The sequence below is a fragment of the Scophthalmus maximus genome, chromosome 1, assembly GCF_022379125.1.
Source record: "Scophthalmus maximus strain ysfricsl-2021 chromosome 1, ASM2237912v1, whole genome shotgun sequence".
Classification (NCBI taxonomy): domain Eukaryota; kingdom Metazoa; phylum Chordata; class Actinopteri; order Pleuronectiformes; family Scophthalmidae; genus Scophthalmus; species Scophthalmus maximus.
In genome coordinates this window covers 2266896-2287223 of record NC_061515.1, presented here as the reverse complement: position 1 = coordinate 2287223, position 20328 = coordinate 2266896, and the positions used below count along the sequence as shown (strand labels likewise).

General features: G+C 45.2%; 1 protein-coding gene across 14 annotated transcripts in view; it reads left to right on the top strand.

The window, feature by feature from the left end:
* The window catches only part of LOC118301643 (vacuolar protein sorting-associated protein 13B-like), a 299542-nt gene that overhangs the window by 64946 nt on the left and 214268 nt on the right, over window positions 1-20328 (top strand). For all 14 annotated transcript variants that reach the window (XR_004790359.2, XM_035627305.2, XM_047331582.1 and 11 more), the window contains 3 exons: window positions 1669-1853; window positions 16654-16788; window positions 17624-17803. Coding sequence is in view for 13 of the 14 variants with exons in the window: in XM_035627305.2 (XP_035483198.2) it covers window positions 1669-1853; window positions 16654-16788; window positions 17624-17803 (500 nt within the window). In the remaining variant the exon portion in view is untranslated. The remainder of the gene's footprint in view (window positions 1-1668; window positions 1854-16653; window positions 16789-17623; window positions 17804-20328) is intronic.

Sequence of the window (20328 nt, the reverse complement as noted above, 5' to 3'; positions counted from 1 at the left end):
TTTTCCCAGTTACTCCAACATCTCTCTTTATCAAACCCTCTTGCTCTTCTGTCTCCCCCCTCGAGACAGCAGGCGGTTCAGAACTCTGGACCTGCCTGTGAGCGGCTAACAGCTCATGTCACCCCGCCGAGCCACCCAGGAGCAGAAGAAAGGGAAAGATAAAGAGACACGGAGAGAAGAGGGAAGCGGAGGAATTAAACGATTGCAGAGCTGCTGAGCGGGAGAGGGAGAGAGGGAGAGACCCCGTGACACATCCCATACCCTGAACTGGGACCAGACCGAAATGGATGTGTGATTAACTGAACTGTGATGCTCGTTCCTGACACGCTGCATCCATCCCTGGAGTTAGTCACGGCTCGTGTTTCCATCAAAAGTACCACTCAGAGGGCAGTGCCTCTTTGCCTCCATTACAGCGTGTAGTGACGTTAGGAATCTGCCCCCAACTCAACACGTGTATCTGGGGACGGGGGCACCATCAAATCTCAAGAATAGAGAAGTGGAACCAAAGAGGCTTGTTTTGCAGTGTTTACTTCAGGATCCATGGGTGTTTTTCCAGGGGACAGAGGTGAACGACTGAGATGTGTAATCATGGAGTTGACAAGTGCGCCGTCACTCCATGCCGTGTGTGTGTGTGTGTGTGTGTGTGTGTGTGTGTGTGTGGGTTGGGGAATCCCTCCTTCTGCTGTTGCTGATGTCATGGATGGGATCTGAAGAAGAACAGAGAGGCCCTGACTTCACAGCCCGGAAAAGATAGAAAAAGAGCTCAGGCTCATTCAGGAATGTGAAGGGCTGTGTGTGTGTGTGTGTGTGTGTGTGTGTGTGTGTGTGTGTGTGTGTGTGTGTGTGTGTGTGTGTGTGTGTGTGTGTGTGTGTGTGTGTGTGTGTGTGTGTGTGTGTGTGTGTGTGTGTGTGTGTGTGTGTGTGTGTGTGTGTGTGTGTGTGTGTGTGTGTGTGTGTGTGTGTGTCGAGATGTTTGTCTGTGTGGTGGTGTCACAGACGTGACAGAAGTGTGTGTGTGAATGCGTTGAGAGTGTGATAGGTGTGTGAATTTCGGAGGCAGTGAAGCAAATACTAGATAGGTGTTTGTGTGTCAGATGATAGATGGGAGCATGGTCCACTGACGCTCTGATGGACAGGGGCCTGGAGGACTCCATCTGACTGTACTGTTACCTCATCCCCCTGCCACACACACACACACACACACACACACACCTCTCTCTCCTCGAAAGATGAAATGTCAAACGCGGAGAGATTCTTTTCAGGATCAGGTTTCTGGGCTGTACATATCTTCACATAAATCATCATCACATTCTGGATGGAGGGGAGAGAAAGGGGTTTGGTGGCAAAGAGGCAAACTGCACCCACTTGCCAAGTAACTAAGGAAAGCTTGGCGCGCACTAAGTAGTCCTTCAACTCGACGTTGGAATCTAGTTCTACCTATTTGGCCCTTTGTGCTGTCGATGAGCTGTTTTATACCGCGATGTGATATTGATGGATTCGTGGAAGCTGTGAACCATTTGTTTCCACCGGTGTTCTTTTCGCTCGGTGTATAACAGGCACTGAAGTGCAACTCTCCATTCTTTCATTTATTATTGTTGGTGTAACCTGACTCTATGCACGATCCTCTGTCTAACCTCCTTCTTCCTTCTGCCGTCCCTCTCTTTGCAGGAGCAAAAGGTCTTCGGTCCCCACCGACGAGTGTATTCTTGAGCTTCCCCACTTCACTGTCCAGGCCACCCGGGCCCAGACGCTCTTGCTCCAAGCGGTCTGTCAGAGTTGGACCCACAGCACGACCAACGGAGCCCCGCTGACGCTCAGCAAAAGCCTGCTCAATGAAGTGTTCAGAGCTCCAGGTAAACAACGTGCTAAACACACATACACCACATGTAGTGAGTCCGAGGGTTTCCCCATGTGTAGAGTGAGAGAGTGAGTGAAAGGACCTCTGACCCTTCCACTGGCACCATGCTGTGTGCTTGTGCATCGGATTTCCTTTTCCAAAAGACAAGTGATAACTGTAGGTGTCTAAAGACAAAGGGACGGGGAACATCAGAGAGAAGCAGAGGCAGTTTTTTTTTTTTGTGTAGTTTAGCGGCTCATTCTGTATTTGACCATGAATAGTCACCGAGCAAAGAACAGACTCGATCATTGTGCTCATCTGGTCTCCAATGGAACATCGCATTAGATGGTAATCCCTTCATCAGTGGGGATTAAATAATGAAATCTCATTTTATCTCTTAATGTACATTTGCTGCTCTTAGTTTGTTTAGTCTTACATGAACTAAAGTTTGTGTCTTCGTACCAGTAGATTGCCAGGAACTGGTGAGAACTTAACGTGACTTGAGCCTCTTATGAAAGCATGTACATTTTTTTTTTCTCGAGACTCAGCACATCATGTACCAGACTACCGTTCACCCAAAACAAGTCGACCTCATCGTGTGCCCATAGCTCCCGGATCCTACACCAGGTGGGCAAGCACACATCCAGAACTCAGAGTCTCCAAATACCTTCACGTGAGACATTTTGGCATAGAGATCAACTTGTCTTGCGCCCGGTGTCGGGTACGGGACCTGCAGCCAAGGGTAAATTAACTCAGTTTTATGCTTCATGTCGCCTAGGATGCCTTAATGGTCAAATAATAAATTTTGCCCCTTGTTAAAGTGAGGGGGGGAGCCCAAATTCAATAAAACAGTAGCGTTTCTCATGACGGTAGCATCTGGACAGTCCTCTGGAGGGCCAGGGATTTTCCAACTCATTAGGATCACGTTGTTTGGTATGCCGTCAACATTCGCCTCTGGCCAAGTGAGCCAAGCTACCTTTTTCACCGTGGTGCAGCCGCCAGAATTTATGAAAACCGGTCTCCCGTGGAGTGAAGTCAAATATTCCTCTCCCCTCGCTCTCTGCCTTTCTCTCTTGGACTGGGCCTCGACTAGTAACACAGAGAAACATTTGCACATCTGGCTCATGTGCTGGCAGGTTAGAAAAAGAGGAGCGGGGGGAAAGAGTTCGGAGGAGTTTGGAAGGCGAGAGAGTGAAGGGGAATAGGTGATGTGTTGAGTAAGTATACAGTATGTTTAGTTGGAAAAAACGCAGCAATAATTCCGATGATATAACCAAAAATGCCTAGTGCTGTATCGTTCTTTTTGAAACTGTGACACTCACAGGCCTGAAGGAAGACGTTGGCTGTCCTTGATGTGTGACGGCTTAATTGTGCAGAAGAAACGGAAAAACAGGATATGAAAGAAGAGAAATGAGCAGAGCTAGCAGAGTAGAGTAAACAGTCTTCTCCCTCACACCCAGTGCAACCTCTGCTGAATGATTTTTGTGGTTGTGTCCCGCACTGTGACGTCTTCCCACTCACTCCTCTGCCACGCTTCTCTGTGAGTAGTTTCTTTAACTCGGACGTACCTGGTGGGATTTCTACCTAGACTGGACTTCTGATGAAACGCTTATCATTTTACATTCTTTAAACCTATCTCATGACAAATAGGGAGACAGGACCCCTGCAGCCGCCACTTATTTGGCCCTCCACGTGGTGAAAGTGTTTGCAGTCTTGGCAGGTGTTGCATTTGTCCTCTCGTGCGACTCTGCAGGCTGATTGACTGAAACTAGATGTGGTGAAAGTGGTGGGTATTTCATAAGACTCACAAAATTCCGATTTGCATTCAGATCTTAGTTCTGTTTGTTCTCGTGTCTCCGGCCGGCGTTCATGGGGCTATTGCCACGATAGAGCGGACACACACACACATGCACACACGCGCACACACACACACACACACACACACACACACACACACACACACACACACACACACAACCGCGCGCTGAACTTGACAAACAAAAAGCTGTTAGCTTTGAACATGTGCTTTTTTCATTCCTTTTGGAATTCCTCCTCCTCCTCTTGTGTCCTTTTGATGTTCCAGGGCTTTTCGTTCAGTAGTGGAAGGTGTTTCATATTGAGGTCTAGCTGATAACGCAGATGGTGAGTGTCCTTCGTGGGGGAGCCATTTTGCTATGAAATTTTATTCCCTTTCCAAAGATAATTCTATAAATCAACTTGGGGGAGGGGGATAACTACGAAAAAAAAAGCTTCATTCACTTTTAATCTCAAAGTACTGACAGACTTTAAAATAATTGGTGGACTCAGATTAAAGCAAACGTCATGAGACTTTAAATCATCACAGCTGACTGGAACACAGCCGCTAGGATTTGTAAAACTTTTGAGTGTGTGCTGCTCACTGGCAAGGCCAGCAGCAACTCAGCGAGCAGCGTAACGCAAAAAGGTCTGTGATTCGGTCGGCAAGCCCAGAGTCGAATGAGCGGAATCAGGAAAACAAACCGTAAAATCCTATTTTCTTTGAAAAATCAAACGTCGCCAGTCACCGTCTGCCGCCCGACAGCTTGGTTTGTCAAACTACTGTCTGTAGGGCGGCGTTGATTTTGTTGTTTTCTGTGGTGACGCGTTATTCCAGCCTTCTCCTTTCACATTCCAGCGAAGCTCACACTAGTGTTGTGTTTTATTGGAGAGCTCTGCAGAAAACAGTAGATCAAATTTTATGTTGCTGGGTGTCTGGTAAAAATGGAGAGAGAGGTTCACGGGGTGTGTGTGTGTGTGTGTGTGTGTGTGTGTGTGTGTGTGTGTGTTTGTGCACACATTAGTGCACCCATTCTTACAGTCTGCTCCCGAACCGTAAGCCCCGTCCTGAATTTCCTGTCCTTTTCTTAATATCTTACTTTGTTGTCTGTTGTTTGTTTTATTTTTTTTTCATGTTTACTGTCCTATAGTTTTATGCTGCTACGTTAAGGCAACTTTATTATGGCTGCAACTAACGATTATTTTCACAATCAATTAATCTGTTGATTATTTTCTGGATTAAGTCGATTAGTTGTTTGGTTCATAAAATGGCATAAAACCCCAAGATGATGTTTTGTTTTGTCCACACCAAAAAACATTTACAATATTCACATTTAAGAATTTTTGGGAGACGATTCCCCCATAAAAACTGCTTGAACCGATTAATCGATTATCAGATTAGTTGGCGAGTAATTTAGTAGTCGATTACTAATCGATTACTCGATTAACTGCTGCAGCTCTAAACTGTATCCACCTATCATTTCTTCATCTGTCTCTTTCTTCGTTCTTCCTCCTTTATGTTTTAAATCCATTGTCTCATCTTATTCTTTTTCCACCTCTTTGCCTGAGATAGTCAGTGACCTGCTTATCTTAAAGGTTTTCTCTGTTTGCAAGTCCTGGTTGGCAGTAGGAACAGTTGCAGTAGTAGTGAAAAGCCTCCCGACACTTCTAGCGACTGCAGACCTCAGATTCAGTGACACACTGACCCCCGTGACCTCTCACACTCTACTGGAGTCTGTACACATCTGTGGGTGCTCAGCATGTTGTGCATAAGACTACGATGAATATGTGTCTAATTTTGCTACATTTTTTCCATTAGTCCCTCTTCAGTGCAAAGTACAGTACAGTACAGTACAAATATTTGCATAGCCGGTGGCTGTGTGCATTTAAATAGCCTTTTCTTTTGGTTTTCTGTTTCAGATTATATGATCCCAGAATCATGTAGAAAACATGCCACATCTCCAAAACATGCCAAACTATGCACATGAATGTCTTTTGATAATGATGATGGAAAATGAAAACAGCTGTCTAGCACACAATACGCACAAAGCAGTTGAAGTCAAATATGGAGGTTTACATTTTATTGACAACAGTGTAAATACATCGCTGAATGGATGTCTGGCTCACGGTTATGGTTCTTGTTTGAGTGTTTCATATTTTCATAGATAGTTACCCCCTGCCATTTTATCTCACTCAGTGTTTAAATAAATGTTAACAATCCAATTTTAAAAATGATCACGGGTTCGCGGCGAATTACATTTTGAACAAATCTCGTCTGCACATCGCCATGAGCTCACAGTATCTGCATGTTTTTTTTTATTGCGCTCCCTTCATGTTTTCCACGTTGATGATAGCTTTATTGGATTTTGATTCATGCACTTAAGTCCCCAATGGACATAAGTCTTTCAATTTCAACAGATGTGTTTATGGCTCAGTATGCAGTGATGATTCACAGAGAGCACTTAAACCTGCAGATGGTACAACCTGGCGTGGAGAATATGACCCCGCGATGCCTCGTCTATATTATGACTCTGTGATTGTGAGGGCAAGACTGTTTGTTTACTGCCTACATATGTGTGCTTGTGTTTGGGCATATGGCTTTTACTGTTTGCATGCATGCATGTGTGGAGTGTGCGTGTGTGTGTGTGTGTCTGTGTGCCTTTTTTGTGTTTCAGATCTTTGTCTTGCTGATTAAACAGAAATTACAAGTGTTGGTTCACGTCCTTGCATCTATGACATGGCAGTAAACCGACCAGATGACATGCAGAAAGGCCCGAGTGACTTCAGACAGCTCATTATACAAGATGGAGTCCTTTGCCTGTCTGTTCCCTTTAAACACAGTCAGAGTCAGAAATGCTTGATAGTTTGTGTTTTACCCTACTTATGTCATTAGTCTAGAAGTGGGTTGAAAGTGTGCACTTGACTTATTAATGTTAAGGACACTGATATCTGCCAAAAGGACTATACATAATTAAAGGGACAGTAAGCGATTCTTAAGCAATACACATTTGTAAAGATCTGCTAATATTTCCTCAAAATTGCTTACTGCCCCTTTAACTGAAATTATCTTGAGGAAAATGAATCTTTGCTATGTCAGAGTGACAGCTTTATTTCTTTGTAAATTTTGTTTTCTTTTAAATTTATGTAAGCTATTCCTGAACATCGTCTCCCTAAATTAACCATTACGGGACCAGTGCAGCATCTACAACCAAGTTGGCAATAGGAAGCTGAAGAGAAACAAGCTGGGGCTTCTTTCTCTTCGGTAATCTAAACTCTTCCCCGCAGAATTTGAAAGGCATGAGCATCATTTCCTTCGCTGTCGTAGTGTCTTGTGAAATGTTGCATCTCGAAAGGTAAAAGGTAATTCTAAAGCAGCATACAATTGCCATTTCCACCAGTGATGGATGCAGCTACCACAGCTGGTTTCCTGGCCACAGAGCTCCGTGGTGGTCTGGACTAGGATGGCGAGAGGGGGGTGGGGGAGGTGGGGCGTCTGGTGCAGGTCGGTCGGTGGTGGTCACCAGGCATGCTCTGGATGATTGCTGGGGTGATAAACGAACTGTGACATAAAACTTAAGCATGACAGATATGGGAGGGGAAAGAACAGAGTCAGGGGAAGAGAGAGTAAATGATATAATGAGAAGAATGAAAAATGAAAGAGAGAAGGAAAATAAAGGGTGAAAAGAAAAGTGACAGAAAGAAGGAAATAAAGAAATCTCACTGCCCAGAAACAGAACTGACTTCAGGCTGCTCCTTATTAAACCCAGCTTTGGCACCTAATTGAGTGTCAGGTTATAGACACACACACACGCACACACACACACACACACACACACACGCACACACACGCACACACCTGGACATGCATATGCACAAAGGGAAGCCCACCTCCCTCTCTGGCAAATCCTATATCTACTCCTGCTCTCGCAGCATCGGCTCCCATTTAAGGCAAATGACGAAAAGAATGTTTGGATACGGAGAGCCTATGCGCTCATTGCATAGCGACTAGAAGCATGTTGATAATAATAGTACAGGACTTGTGCTCTCACTCATAACAGTATCATTATTAAAACAAGTCTTTTGTTTTCATAAGTTCCCCCTACACACCCTATGAGAGATGGAGCGGTCGGGAGAGAAAAGTCGGAGAAAAGAGTTGGGGGGAAAAAAAGACACTTCAAGGTTACGTCAAGGAGCCTAATTTATCCCTTTCTTCACACTGATATTTCCCCTCGCTTGGAAGCAAACGCAGCCCCTCAGAAGGACCACGTCAACAAAAGTTTTTACGCGTTTTTGCACGGCATGAAACAGGCTGCTCCTGTCACGGCCAGCGGGTCACGTCGCTGTGATCTAACTGCCTTCGGGAGCACGGGTCTGACGCAAATCCCCCCGTGACGCCGTGGCACAATAAGTGTCGGTAATGGCTGCGTGTTATTGGAGGGGAAGAAGAGTGTTCATTTTCATATCACTCTTGTCACCTCCGTAGAGCTGATGCCTGGTCTGCTGTGCATTTGTCTGGTTCCAGAACTTGCCCGTGTACCGTTTCTCCCTCGCCTGCTGAGCGTCTCTTCTCCCGCGCCTGTAATGTACAGTAGTCGATGGCAACACAGTCGCGGTGGTGGGAGTCGACAGACGGGGGCTGCGCTCCGCTCAGTCTGCCCTGTCATACACCTTAGCCCATGAAGAGAACGTTCATGGTGCCTTTTCCATTGTTCCACAATGAAAGGAAAAGCAGGAAGGACGTGAGCCTTTCTTTATGGTCTGTGGTTGTCACCAATGTCAGTGAAGAGATGGGAAGCTTAATGGAAACCCTGAGATGTCTGTTTCAGCGTGGCCTGGCCCCTCACTGAAGTATCCACACGTCTTTGAAGAGGTAACTTATTGGTTCGAGAGAAATCTCTGCCTGTCTACTTGACTGCCTCGTGGATTGACATCAGAAGCAAGGAGAGACGGGGAAAGAAAAGGGGGCTTTTTTCTTCTTCGTCCGTACGCAACCGTATTTCCAACATTAAAAACACGTTGTGTCAGCATCAGAGAGCTGATAAATAAATCTTGGACGGAACTTGAGACGGTTCTTGTCAATGAAAACTTCAAATGAGCTACAGACGGCCCTCACCCCACTCCTGGCAGATTCTGATGATGTTTTAAGTCAATCCAGACTCAGACCTTCCTCCTTTTTCCTTTGTCTTCCTTTAAGCTGCCATGCTCTTTTCTCCGTCACTCACTTCAGTGCAGAACGAGCGGGAGAGAGAAGCCAGCGCAATTCAATGCAAAAGAGAAGTTTGCCGTGTGTCGTTCCACGATTAGATATTGGATTACATGAATATTTATATGTTTAATGGGATGAGAGGAACGTCTAAATGACTGAGGTTTTTTTTTCCTTCATCACACAATATATCAAATCAGTTTTCACCAAACAACCACTTGGCACATTCAACTTAGACACACGCACGCACACACACACACGCACACACACACACACACACACACGCTCTCATGGTTGGTGACTTCAAACACTCATCAGGGGACATCAGGCTTGTCGTTTCTCACCACGATTTTCCATTCATCATTCCCCCACTTTTTTTTTTCTCCTTCTTTACACCGTCCACTGGCTTCTGGGGAAAGATGATAGTTGAGAGTGAGAGTGTGCAACTGAGAGTGTGCCAAGAATTCCTCTCTCCCCCGTAGCCCACTTTTCTGTCATGGGAAATAAGATGTGATTCCAGGCATGTTGGAGAAAACATGGACAATCCCGAATACACCCGATCTGGACGCTTCACAACAACGTTGTATATGTCGCTCTCTGATATGCATCTTACCACTTACCGCTAAATCCAATATACAATTGGCACAGTTTGGTCAGTAAATGGTTTGTTGAGATCATAGTGATTTATCATGCTTTTAAGAAACCTGGCTGGTGGCTGGTAGCGGAGTCGGGCAGTTTACTTAGCCGGCCAGCCGTGGGCACGGCAACGTTTCTGTCAATTTAAAGCTTTCATCCTTTAGAGCTGGAACATTGGAATCCCTCCCCCCCATTGCGTAAAGCATTGAAAGTAATTGATTGTCGTATTATATGCTATTGTAAATGTTCTTTATTTACACTTTGATTATTTACACTAAGTAATTAATACAAATTCTTATGGTATAGGGACATTCTTTGATGAATGAGTAAGCATTAATTTATTAAATAGTGGAATAGCCTCCAACACAAAGCGGCGAGCGCCACTGAGACATGAAACAAAATGCACCGTGAATAGAAAAGGCCTCCCACAGCACCCACAGTAGACACGGCTCTGAATGTTACTAAACCCACGAATCAATGACAGCCCCAAATCAATCTGTTTGTGTTTATGTCATCTGGTGCTGTCTGCACAGAGCTGGCTCCCTGCTGTGAGTCAACTGTCCCATCTGAGCGTACGGCGACCAGTGCCAACTGAGCGCATAGCTCCGTGTCACACGGCCATAAATTTTCACTGCGACTCCTGACTGAAGTGCCTCGGCAGCGCCGACAAACCCCAGTCACGTCTTGGCTGCCACCACACACGGACGCATCCAAAAACCTTTTGCGTAGCCGACAGATAAATATTGATCTCAGTGGATTATTGATGAACAAGAATGCTCTTTGCTTGGTTTTTTGCTTTAATTCTGTTCCATGGGGAAAGTGGTCGAGAGCGGGGAGGGAGTTTGAGAAAAGGAGTGAGTTATGGAGTCGCCGAGAGTCAGGGAGAGCGAGCAGTAATCCGGAGCTACATTTCAGTGATGGAGGGGCTGGTTTAGCGTCATTAGTTGTGGTCTGTAGTTTCAGGCATCTCTCTCATGGTGGAACCACAGTGGCATTCCGTCCTGGCTGCCACTTCAAAGTCAGAATGCCCCTGTTTCTTATGCTAAACAGATTTGTCAGGGTAGCATTAGGCCGGGGATCTGGGAGATTGAGAGGCAGGCCCTCTCATCCAGAACTGTGTTTTAATGGCCTATCTCACCACTGGCTAATTGTCTCCTTACAAGTGGCTCTATGTCACTGCACATGTTTTTTTGCTGTGACTCTTTTGCACATCTGTCTCTCCCCCCATTTCTCTGACTCTCTCTCTCTCTCATCTTTCTCACTTGTTGTATACGTGCACACACCCCCCCCCCCCCCCCCCCCCCCCCCCCCCCCCACACCACCACCACCACCCCATCACCCCCTTCACTGTCCTCCAAACCCCACTGCCTAGGCCCATTAGTGTTGGCCAAATTGCTTCCGCATGATGACTCCTTAATTGTGGTAATTCGGTGGCAGAGAGAGCCGCGGTCTGAAAAGTGCGGAGAACATGTGTCACTGCTTTAGTGGGCAGACAGAAAGACAGGCAGCACCTGGAGGGGATGATAATCACGGAAATTAGACCCCCAGCCTCCACCAGCACCGGCTCTCTTACTCCCCATCACTGTCTTTACACCGCAACGGTTATAGGCAGCGAGTGCCACACACACACACACACACACACACACACACACACACACACACACACACACTCCACGCTACTCCAACCTCTGCCCAGTGAGCTGGAAGCAGCTCGGCCTCTCACTCTCCGCTTGGCCGTGAGGTTCTCTTGTGTGAAAGAATGTCTGCTGTGTTTGACTATAGGTGTAAAGGAATTGACTCGTTGACGGGGCAGCGGGTGTTTGTGTGGTTATTTAGCAATGGAAGCCATCACTGCTCATGCAAACTGCCCCCCCAGTCCCCCCATTTCCATTTATCTGAAAACAGCTGTTGCCGCGAAAACTGAAATGTGAAATGCATCTCTTCCTGTGGGCAAGTGAAGTTTTCCTGCAATTACCATAACCCGTCCCAGCGACAGGACACCACGCTCACTGTAACTGCTTTCATTCACTGGCTTGTTCTTGGTGAGTCGCTGGTATAGAAAGAAGCGTTCTGGATATTTTGTCTTTGAAATTAAAAAAAATAATATATATAATACATTTAAGTATGCATCCCTACAGTTACCTTTGTGGGGTTTTTTCCCTGCTCTCCAAGGACTTTTACGTCAGGACAGTGTGAAAATTAGATTTTGTGAGAAGTGATAAGTGACCCCGCAGACTCGCGTTTGCCTCTGTTCTCAGCTTTAACTGCGGGACAAACCACTCACCTTGTCTGTTTTCCTGTCCCACTCTCTCTCTCTCTCTAGTTTTTTTTCAGTGTGTCAGTACTGGGCAAGGTTCCAGCAGACCTCCTGCTCCTACTTACTGCTTCTACTTCAGCCCCTCCTGACTCAGGAGAGACAGTTATTGTTTTTACATCAGCACTTAATGGCTCAGCTGGCTGCTCTCGGTCTACCCAACATGTCAATGTCTACCTTTTAAAAAAAAAATATATATATATTTTATCCGACCCCTAGCTGCTGTGGGCCCATCGCCAGATTTGGAGCTTTTAGCACTTTAGGTTCTCTCTCTCTCTCCGTCCGTCTTTGTCCGTCTACCTTCCCATTAGTGTTTGGTGATAGTGTACATCCTCTTGTCATGCAATCGTCATCACATATAAAACTGATCCCTAATGCATCAATACGTGCCAGGGGCCGTGTTTTCTGAGAAGTATTGGAACTCTTTACTCACGTCTGTGGTGTGGCTGAGTGGACGTCATTTGAATCAAAACACAGATTCTAATGGCTGCTTCAGCAGAAGTCACAAACTTCACTCTGCTTCAGCCCCTTTTTTTTCTCCATCTTGCGCCTTAGTTCTTTTCACTCAGAGGAGACGTCCTCGTCTTACAACATGTCCGTGTTCCCATGTGAACGCTTGTTCAATTTGTCGGAAATGAATTTCTGTGCATTGTGCAGGGTATCACACTGTACAGACAAACTATGTGAATGTAGATGTGCCGGCTCCAGCATCATAGGAAGACACAGTTTTCCCACACCATTCTTCAAAGCAGTGCGAGCAGGACATGTTGGAATGTGTAAAACATGGCTTTTAAGTCTGCAGATGTCCCACACACACACACACACACACACACACACACACACACACACACACACACACACACACACACATGCACACACACACGCGCCCACACACGCACACACACACACACAGAGACATGTGTATGCCATATATTGAGGCATGCAGAAAGCCAAAAAAAAATCCATATCCCATCAATTTTTCTTCTCTCTGTCTTTTTCTTTCTATTGCTCTGTATTTCTTTTTCTTTTTTTCCCTGACTTTACATCCCTCCTTCCCGTCTCCCCCCCACACACTCCGTGTTCAGGATGGCAAATCCAGCTGCCCACGGTTGCCCTCTCAGTGTTTGATGGAGTGCTGTAGCCTTTGGCCCCTAGCTGTGTGGTTATGTACTCCTCGCACCTGCCCCCGCTTGACAAGTAACAGCACCACACACATTCACTCACTCAGTCACTCGGTCACACACAGAAATGACCAAACACATACATCTGGCTGTAACACACACACACACACACACACCAACGTACAGATACACACACTACACAATAATACACACTCATACTGAATACCACTTCCTCAAGCCACCAAACTACCGACCCTTGTTTTTTTTCCTCTTCCTGTGTACCCCCCCCCCCCCCCCTTTCATTTTATAGTCCAACAGCTGGACAAAACATTGTCCAGAGTCCTCCCACCCAACCACCACCACCACCACCACCACCACCGCAGCAGGTGTTCTGTGCCCTTTAGGACATCTGTGTGGGCAACGGGGATATGTTACAGTGATACCCCCAGTGCCATTTATCAAAGAGCAAGTAGAGTGAAAGGGAACGGCCCTTGTCGTGTTCCAGACTGCACTTTTAACATCTCCATCTTCGCCACAGAGAACCAAGGAGCCAGAGGAACAGTTGCTCCGTTTGGAGGCCTGCTCATCAATCATTGCAATCATTGTTTCCTTCACAACACTGTTTTCATGAAAGGATGTGGTTATCCATCCTCCGTTAAGGTAGATGGGTCGTGTGTTTGTAGGTTCGACAAATGTCTAGTGGGGTCCTTTTGATGGTAAACGTATGAGAGCTTTATTATTCCATTGGGAGAAGGGAGCTTAGCTTTAAGTAGTGACAGTGTCATCTTCTATATTTCCCTCTCGTACTAGATCGCATCGAATAACCCAAATAGATAGATAGATAAATACTTTATTCATCCCAAGCTGGGAAATGCTGGTGTAGCAGCAGCACATTTCACACAGCACACATCACACATTAAAAAATATATACAAAAAAATATAGAAAATAAGAATAATAAATTCACAGAATTTACATGAAGTATTGACAGTGGAACAAGGTCTATCTGTCAGCCAGATGTGCCTGTGTTTCTGAATCAAGAGAGGACATAAACATTAATCAAATGTGCAAAAAACAGTGCTCATTTTAGAATATATATATTTGTAATAAATTCAGGGTGTAAGGTGCAGACTGAACAGTCAAACCATGATCTTGTTTCATGAGTCGAGTGAGGACGTCAAGAGGAACATTTACTTGTCTCTCCCCTTTACCTTAATATCCTCAAATCCAACACACACTTAGCAGTGCAAGAGAGTGATGGAGAAAATCCTCCTCGTGGTCCCGATTTTAAAATAGCACCAGTTTAAGACAGAACATGCTCATTATTATTTTACTTTGTTACAGTCACTATAAAAGGCATGGTATGAGCAGGGCATTATCAATTATTCAGAAGAAAAAAATGAATATGCCTGCGATATACACTCCATAGAACTGAGGATCTGGTTCCAGGTTCTTTTTTCAGGTTCCACGAGGAAATAACTCACGTAGAACATTTGTCCCGTGGCCGGTGGAAGCTGGAAGGGGAAGCAGCTAATCAAAGCCACAGAGAGACGTGCAGCATTACTCTGTTTGACCCCGCAGATACATTAAGTGGTAGGCAGGGATACAGAATGAGGGTTATTAACATTCCCATCTCGCATCTGGGCTGATAGATGACCCCTCAGACAGCAGGTGAAGAAGTTGCTGGGTAATTTGTCTGCGAGAGGGACAGGAGGGAAGTCAGTGGTTAGGAGTTTTCACCAATTGCCAGTAATTCCCTTCGGTTTAAACGTGCCGTGTGTTGTGTACGTGTCTCGCCCCCTTTTTTCCACACTGCCCTGCTGTGTTACATTAAAACTACATTTGGACTGTTTAGTTGATCTGGATTAAAAAACTGCAAACAACCGCTCAAGTCATCTTTATTAATGCAACGTGTAGCCGTTGGATTAAGTGAGTAAAACATTTAAAAAGCAACGATTTGACTCAACAGACAGAGAAAGGGAGGAGGAGACAGGGCAGGGTGAAGGAAGAGAAAACAGGTAGAAGAGTTGAGTAATGTAACAAATGTTAGAGAGAGAGAGAGAGCAGAGAGGAAGTGGATGAAAAGAAAGAAAGAAAAACCTTCAGATGTCCAGACTATAGTTTCAGGGACTGTTGCCAAATAATGACCTGTTGTGCTTTCATAGTCTCTCTGGTAGCACCACTCATCTGTGCCTTATTAATGCAATACCGTCTCACTCACCGGGAGGCAATAAATCTCTGGTAGCCAATAAATCTGCTCCATTTGTTCCTTATCCGTTTTTATATATCAGTGTTCATATGTAAGTTTCTCTTTGCCTTTTGACTTCTTGATCTCGGTGTCACTTGGCCACCATTCGATGGGTCCGGTGCATCGGCTGTTTGCCAGAGGTCGTCCCTTCTCTTGTAACACGGAGCAGGAGACCCTCCTCATTGCGTCCTCCGACTCCGTGACAATTCCACGTTCTCATTGTGAACGCGTGGAGAAAAAAGGCCCCACTCGGCTGCGACCTCAGTCAGAAAGTGCTGTGGACACTTTTAGGAAATGAAGTGCTATCACTATACCAGCGGATTATTCTGAGAAGCGAAGCCTTATTGGAACAGGTGATGTAAGAATTTAATGTGATTCCCTCGGACAGTTCCAGCTCACTGGAAGAATGGACCTTGATGGATGGATCCCCCTCTTCTCTCTCAACAGGCGGTTTGGCACAGAAAGCGCCTCGACTCCACAGTATCTTTCCGCCGTCCAGTAATTCCTCGCTCGTCGTCCCCGTTATGTGTTTGAAATAGGCCTCTCACCATAGAAATAACATTGACATATCATAATGGCAAGTATGTCACCCCCCCTGCTCCCCGCCGCAGAGCAAACAGTTTCACTTTGGAAAGATGGCAGACGAAAGGTTCCTCCACACTAGACTGCCATTAAGAGAAATGATCACAGAGCGAAGAGCAGTGGAGGCTCCCGTGACGTAACGCTGGTGTGAGGTGAGTTGTAGCCGACACAGAGATGGATACAGACGGGACGGTGTATTGGATATTCTTTTGGAAAGATATATCCCATTATATTGCCCTGTAACTCATATTACCCACTCGTAGTCGCTGTGATTTCACCTTAAAACGTTCAAGTCGTTCAACTTTGGTAGATTTACCGGGAGCTTATTAAAACATTTGGACAGACATTTGAGAATTGGAGAAGGGGCTTTTATCTCTCTTCCTGTACACATGTAAAAAAAACAAAACATGGCTGTGATGTCAGACCTTTACTGTAGTGTATCCAAAATCCCATCGGTGTTCTGTAAATGTTTTCACAGGAAGCTTTCTGAATCCAGAGGAATAAAAGAAACAAACAAAAGGGCCCTTTGAAAGTTTTTCACTTAGATTTCAGCAAAACCAAGAAGTAATGAGCTGATGAAGGTGCATGTGTTTACTGTTTACTTGTTCTGATAATTTCTGATATTTTACTGCTCACAATTGTATGCTATTGTTTTTCTTTTTTGAATCCTGGTACAGCACACCAAAGTAATTCCTGCCAGAGCAGATGAACCCAACACACGTCACCACGTGTTGGTGATCTCTGTGTTTCAAGTGCACCTGGTTGGTTCAGAGCTTTGGGTCGAGCAGGGGAAAGAAAGGGGTCGAGAATAATTAAAGGGCCAATCAAGTGTTGAGCAAAGCCACGGCAGCGGTGTTTACACCTGCCGGACTGCAATTCATTTTCACTTTGTTTCTTTTTTCTTTTTTCCCTTTTATTAGGTGTGAAATCTCTGGGCCCGTCACCGACTCTGGAGGGCTCCATCCAAAACCTGGAGCTGAAGTTCTGCAGCCGCGCGACGGTGAAATGCGCCTCAGGAACCGTGGGAGCTGTAAAAGTGTGCGCCAGGACCCCAGGTGTGTGCAGCTGTGCCCTGTTAAAACTTTACTGCCCGTGTAGGAGGGAGAGAGTGAGATCGACTAGACTCTTCTTTGACTTTCTTTAACGTGTACTTTTGCACATTCGCTCTCTCTTCCCCCCCCCCTTTTTTTTTTTTCTTCTTTTCCTTCTCCACCCTCTAACTTTATGTTGATTTCCCTCCCCGCGATGTGATTGAGTCACTGTTTTCTCCTGGGGTCCTGTCGTTGGGCTCTGGCCACGGAGCTCGTGTCAACACGGGAGTTCACAAGGTCAAACTTGAGACATGATGTCAGGCAGATGATGAGATGTATTGCAGCTGCGGATATACATGAGGGAAAAAAAAATGAATTCTCATATTTCCAAATTAACTAATCCATCAGGTGCATGAAATAATTTAAATGTAACGCGTTTGACTGGTAATGTAAATCACTGTTTGATTTATCTGACAAATTTACTGCATGTGTCCTTCTTCTTGGCCCATATTACATATTTTATGATTTTCCACACGTTTTCACAACACATAAATATTCTAGCATTTATCACCCATTTCACTTCCAGTCAGACCCCAAAACTTTGACAGACTAATTACTGACAAACTTTTTTTTACATGGTTATTCATTAAAAGCCTTTATATTGAAAATTAGGTATTTGAGTCGCTGGTCGATTCAAAGGAAGTTGAATTATCTCAAGCACTCAAGTCAAGCTCTTTGTATCCCCTTGGCCAATGTTTTAAAATAACACTTTTCAATTGTGGATATGAATAATTTAGAGTGATTTTGGTAACTGCTAACTTTTCGATATATTTCCTAACCTTTACTCCTTGTCTCTCAGGCTCAGGTGAGGGGGCGAAGGAGAAGCTGGTTCCTCTCATCCAGGGCCCGTCTGACACCAAAGAACTCCACACGAGCCGCTGGCTCAACGAGATCCGCAAGCCCGAGTCTCTGCTCGCCCCCGACCTGTTGGCGTTCTCTGTTCTGGTCCCTCAGCAAGGAGACAGTTGCAGGAACTCAGGTAGAAGCTTTTGGAATCTCCTCTCCTCTCCCAGTCCTTTCTTTTAGAAATCAGAATCCCTTGTTGATGTACATCGTCTCGTGTTTAAAAGCTCATTTTTCAGTTGTGGTTTTGTTGTATGGATTTACAACAGGCGACGGTAATCCATGTTCCGTCTCAGTTGTTGGTGATCTAATGCAAACGTCTTTGGTTTGTTTAGATCATCATATTTTCCTTCCTCCCACAATGTGGTACAGTCGCCCCTCCCTTTCAGTTATTTGTTTAGTATGACTGATTGTTTGGTTAAGCCAATAAGTTTTTTCCCGTCCAGCATCCTTGAAGCAAGCTCTGCGACTCCGTGTCTCTTTACAGGCAGCACGAGTTCTCCAAACAGCAGTTAGTCTTCGTCAGCGCTGAGCCTGAGCTGGCTAACAACGGCTAACCACTCGGGGATTTCTATTGAAGGCTGCTCTGATGTCAGGTCGCGGTGTGTGATTGCATCCGCCGACCGCAGATTGTGTTTCTGGTGTCAGTGCGAGAGTGTGTGGGTGTGTGCGTGTGCTTAGCGGAGGCAGTGGGATTATTCAGTAGCACTTCTAAAAGACTAGAACTGCTGTTCACATTTCAAAGCCCAAAGTGCCAATGTACTTGATTTAGTAAGTTGCAGTATATTTAATGACTGCAACTCGGTGCATCCCCTGTATCAGCAGCAGTTGCTTCGCTTGACCTCATCTATTCACTGTGGTCTCTCCTCCCCACCTGCAACCGCAAATAGTTCTCTGAATGGGCAGCCCCACTGGGTAGGACTCATGGCCTTCAGTTGCGCCCCAAAGTGTCCGAAATATGGAGAGAAATTAAACTCAAAATGGTCACAAATGTGTAGGATTTAGAAAAAGTGTACAATGATCTGCACATAATTCTTGTTTCCTAAATACCAAACAGTTTGAACCCATGTGAAACTATTTCCCAAATATCACTACTTGAATACCTAATATTTACATACAGATTTTTGACTACAACTCAACAGAGCCGATCATTTTAGCTTTGGAAAAGCTTCCCGTGTGCACAAACGTCTAAAACCATTTGTGACATCCTTTACTCATCAAGCGATTGTTAGCTTGTGTGCGTGAATTGCCACATATGCACAGATCAGGTTACATTAGACCGGTGCAGTTTCTAGGCTCTTTTCACAGTCTCCAGCTCCACTCGAGTGCATGTTGTATTAGAGTAATTTGCCACATTAAACTTCATACAGTAGCCAATACATGTACATATATGATTTAAATAAACTACCGTTAGGTGGTGGACGAATATTGCACAAATCACACGCACATCATTGTTCATGTTTCTAAATCTTGAGTTGTTTTGAGTTGAGTGTCTTTCAGTACTAACAGTCCACCAGAGGCGAGTCTCTCAAAGTGCTCACCACAACCCCCTCCCTGCCCAGCAGCAGACACAGGAGAAGCCTTGGGTGACTATGTAAAAGAATACACCTCCAGAACTTGTTTTTAGCGTTGTCCTCGGAGTCACAACTGTACATCACTTTTAATACCGGGCTGCGGAGATTCATTGTATGGCCTTGACTCACGTAAACCCCCCGAACTGAGCGCTGAATCACATCAGGGCGCTGCACTTTAAACATGTCAGCGGCGAGATGGAGATAGAACTGGCCTCAGCTGGTCTTCGGACCGCGCGGAGAAGACGCAGCTGTAGCCCAGGGGTGTACAGTGAAGTAAAAGGGATAAGTACAGTTTAGAGACAGTGGATTTGGGAGGTCATCCCTAACCAGGAATTCCATCGCCGTTTGAATGTCACCCAGTCAATCATTGTCCCGTTGCAAGTGAACAGAGCGCTGAGACGGTGCTATAAATTGAAAATGTTAGACAGGGGAAAGCTTACATTTCATAGGCAACTCACAGGTTGATGAATGTGAATAGTCACAGGGTAAATTTTTTGGGAAGTTGCAATGACATGGGAGAAGATTTTAAAAAGCAACGTTGTATTTCTGACAAGGGGCCGGTCCACCATTTTACAGCCTCACAAACAGAGATGGATATTTTTAGGGTGCGCAGCCTTCAGACTATTACTCTGATTTAGAGAGCGTATTATTTCTGCTAAACAATGGCTCATAAAGACACTTCCATGCAGTACATTTTTTGAATATCCAGCCTGATCCGAACACAAAAAGAAGTGGAAAGAGGTGAGAGGGAGAAAGGAGATGAAGGTGAAGGGAGGCGGGGGCTGACTCCCAGAAGCACTGCATGTATATCTCCAGCAGATGTTCCTCCTTCTCATCACCGCATCAGTACTCCCCCCTTTGCCCTTCATCTGGGTTTAATCTTTTGTTTTTGATTGGATTACATTTAATATCACTAATCAAGAATGTTCATTCTTTTCCTTCTCACAAAATACCTTAATGAATCAAAGCAATGTTGAGTTTTATGGCTGTTATAGTTTCTTTCAGAGCAGCTGAGACACACACACACACACACACACTCTGCCAGAAATATTTTCTTTTATCTACAACATACCTGTCCGTGCAGTCA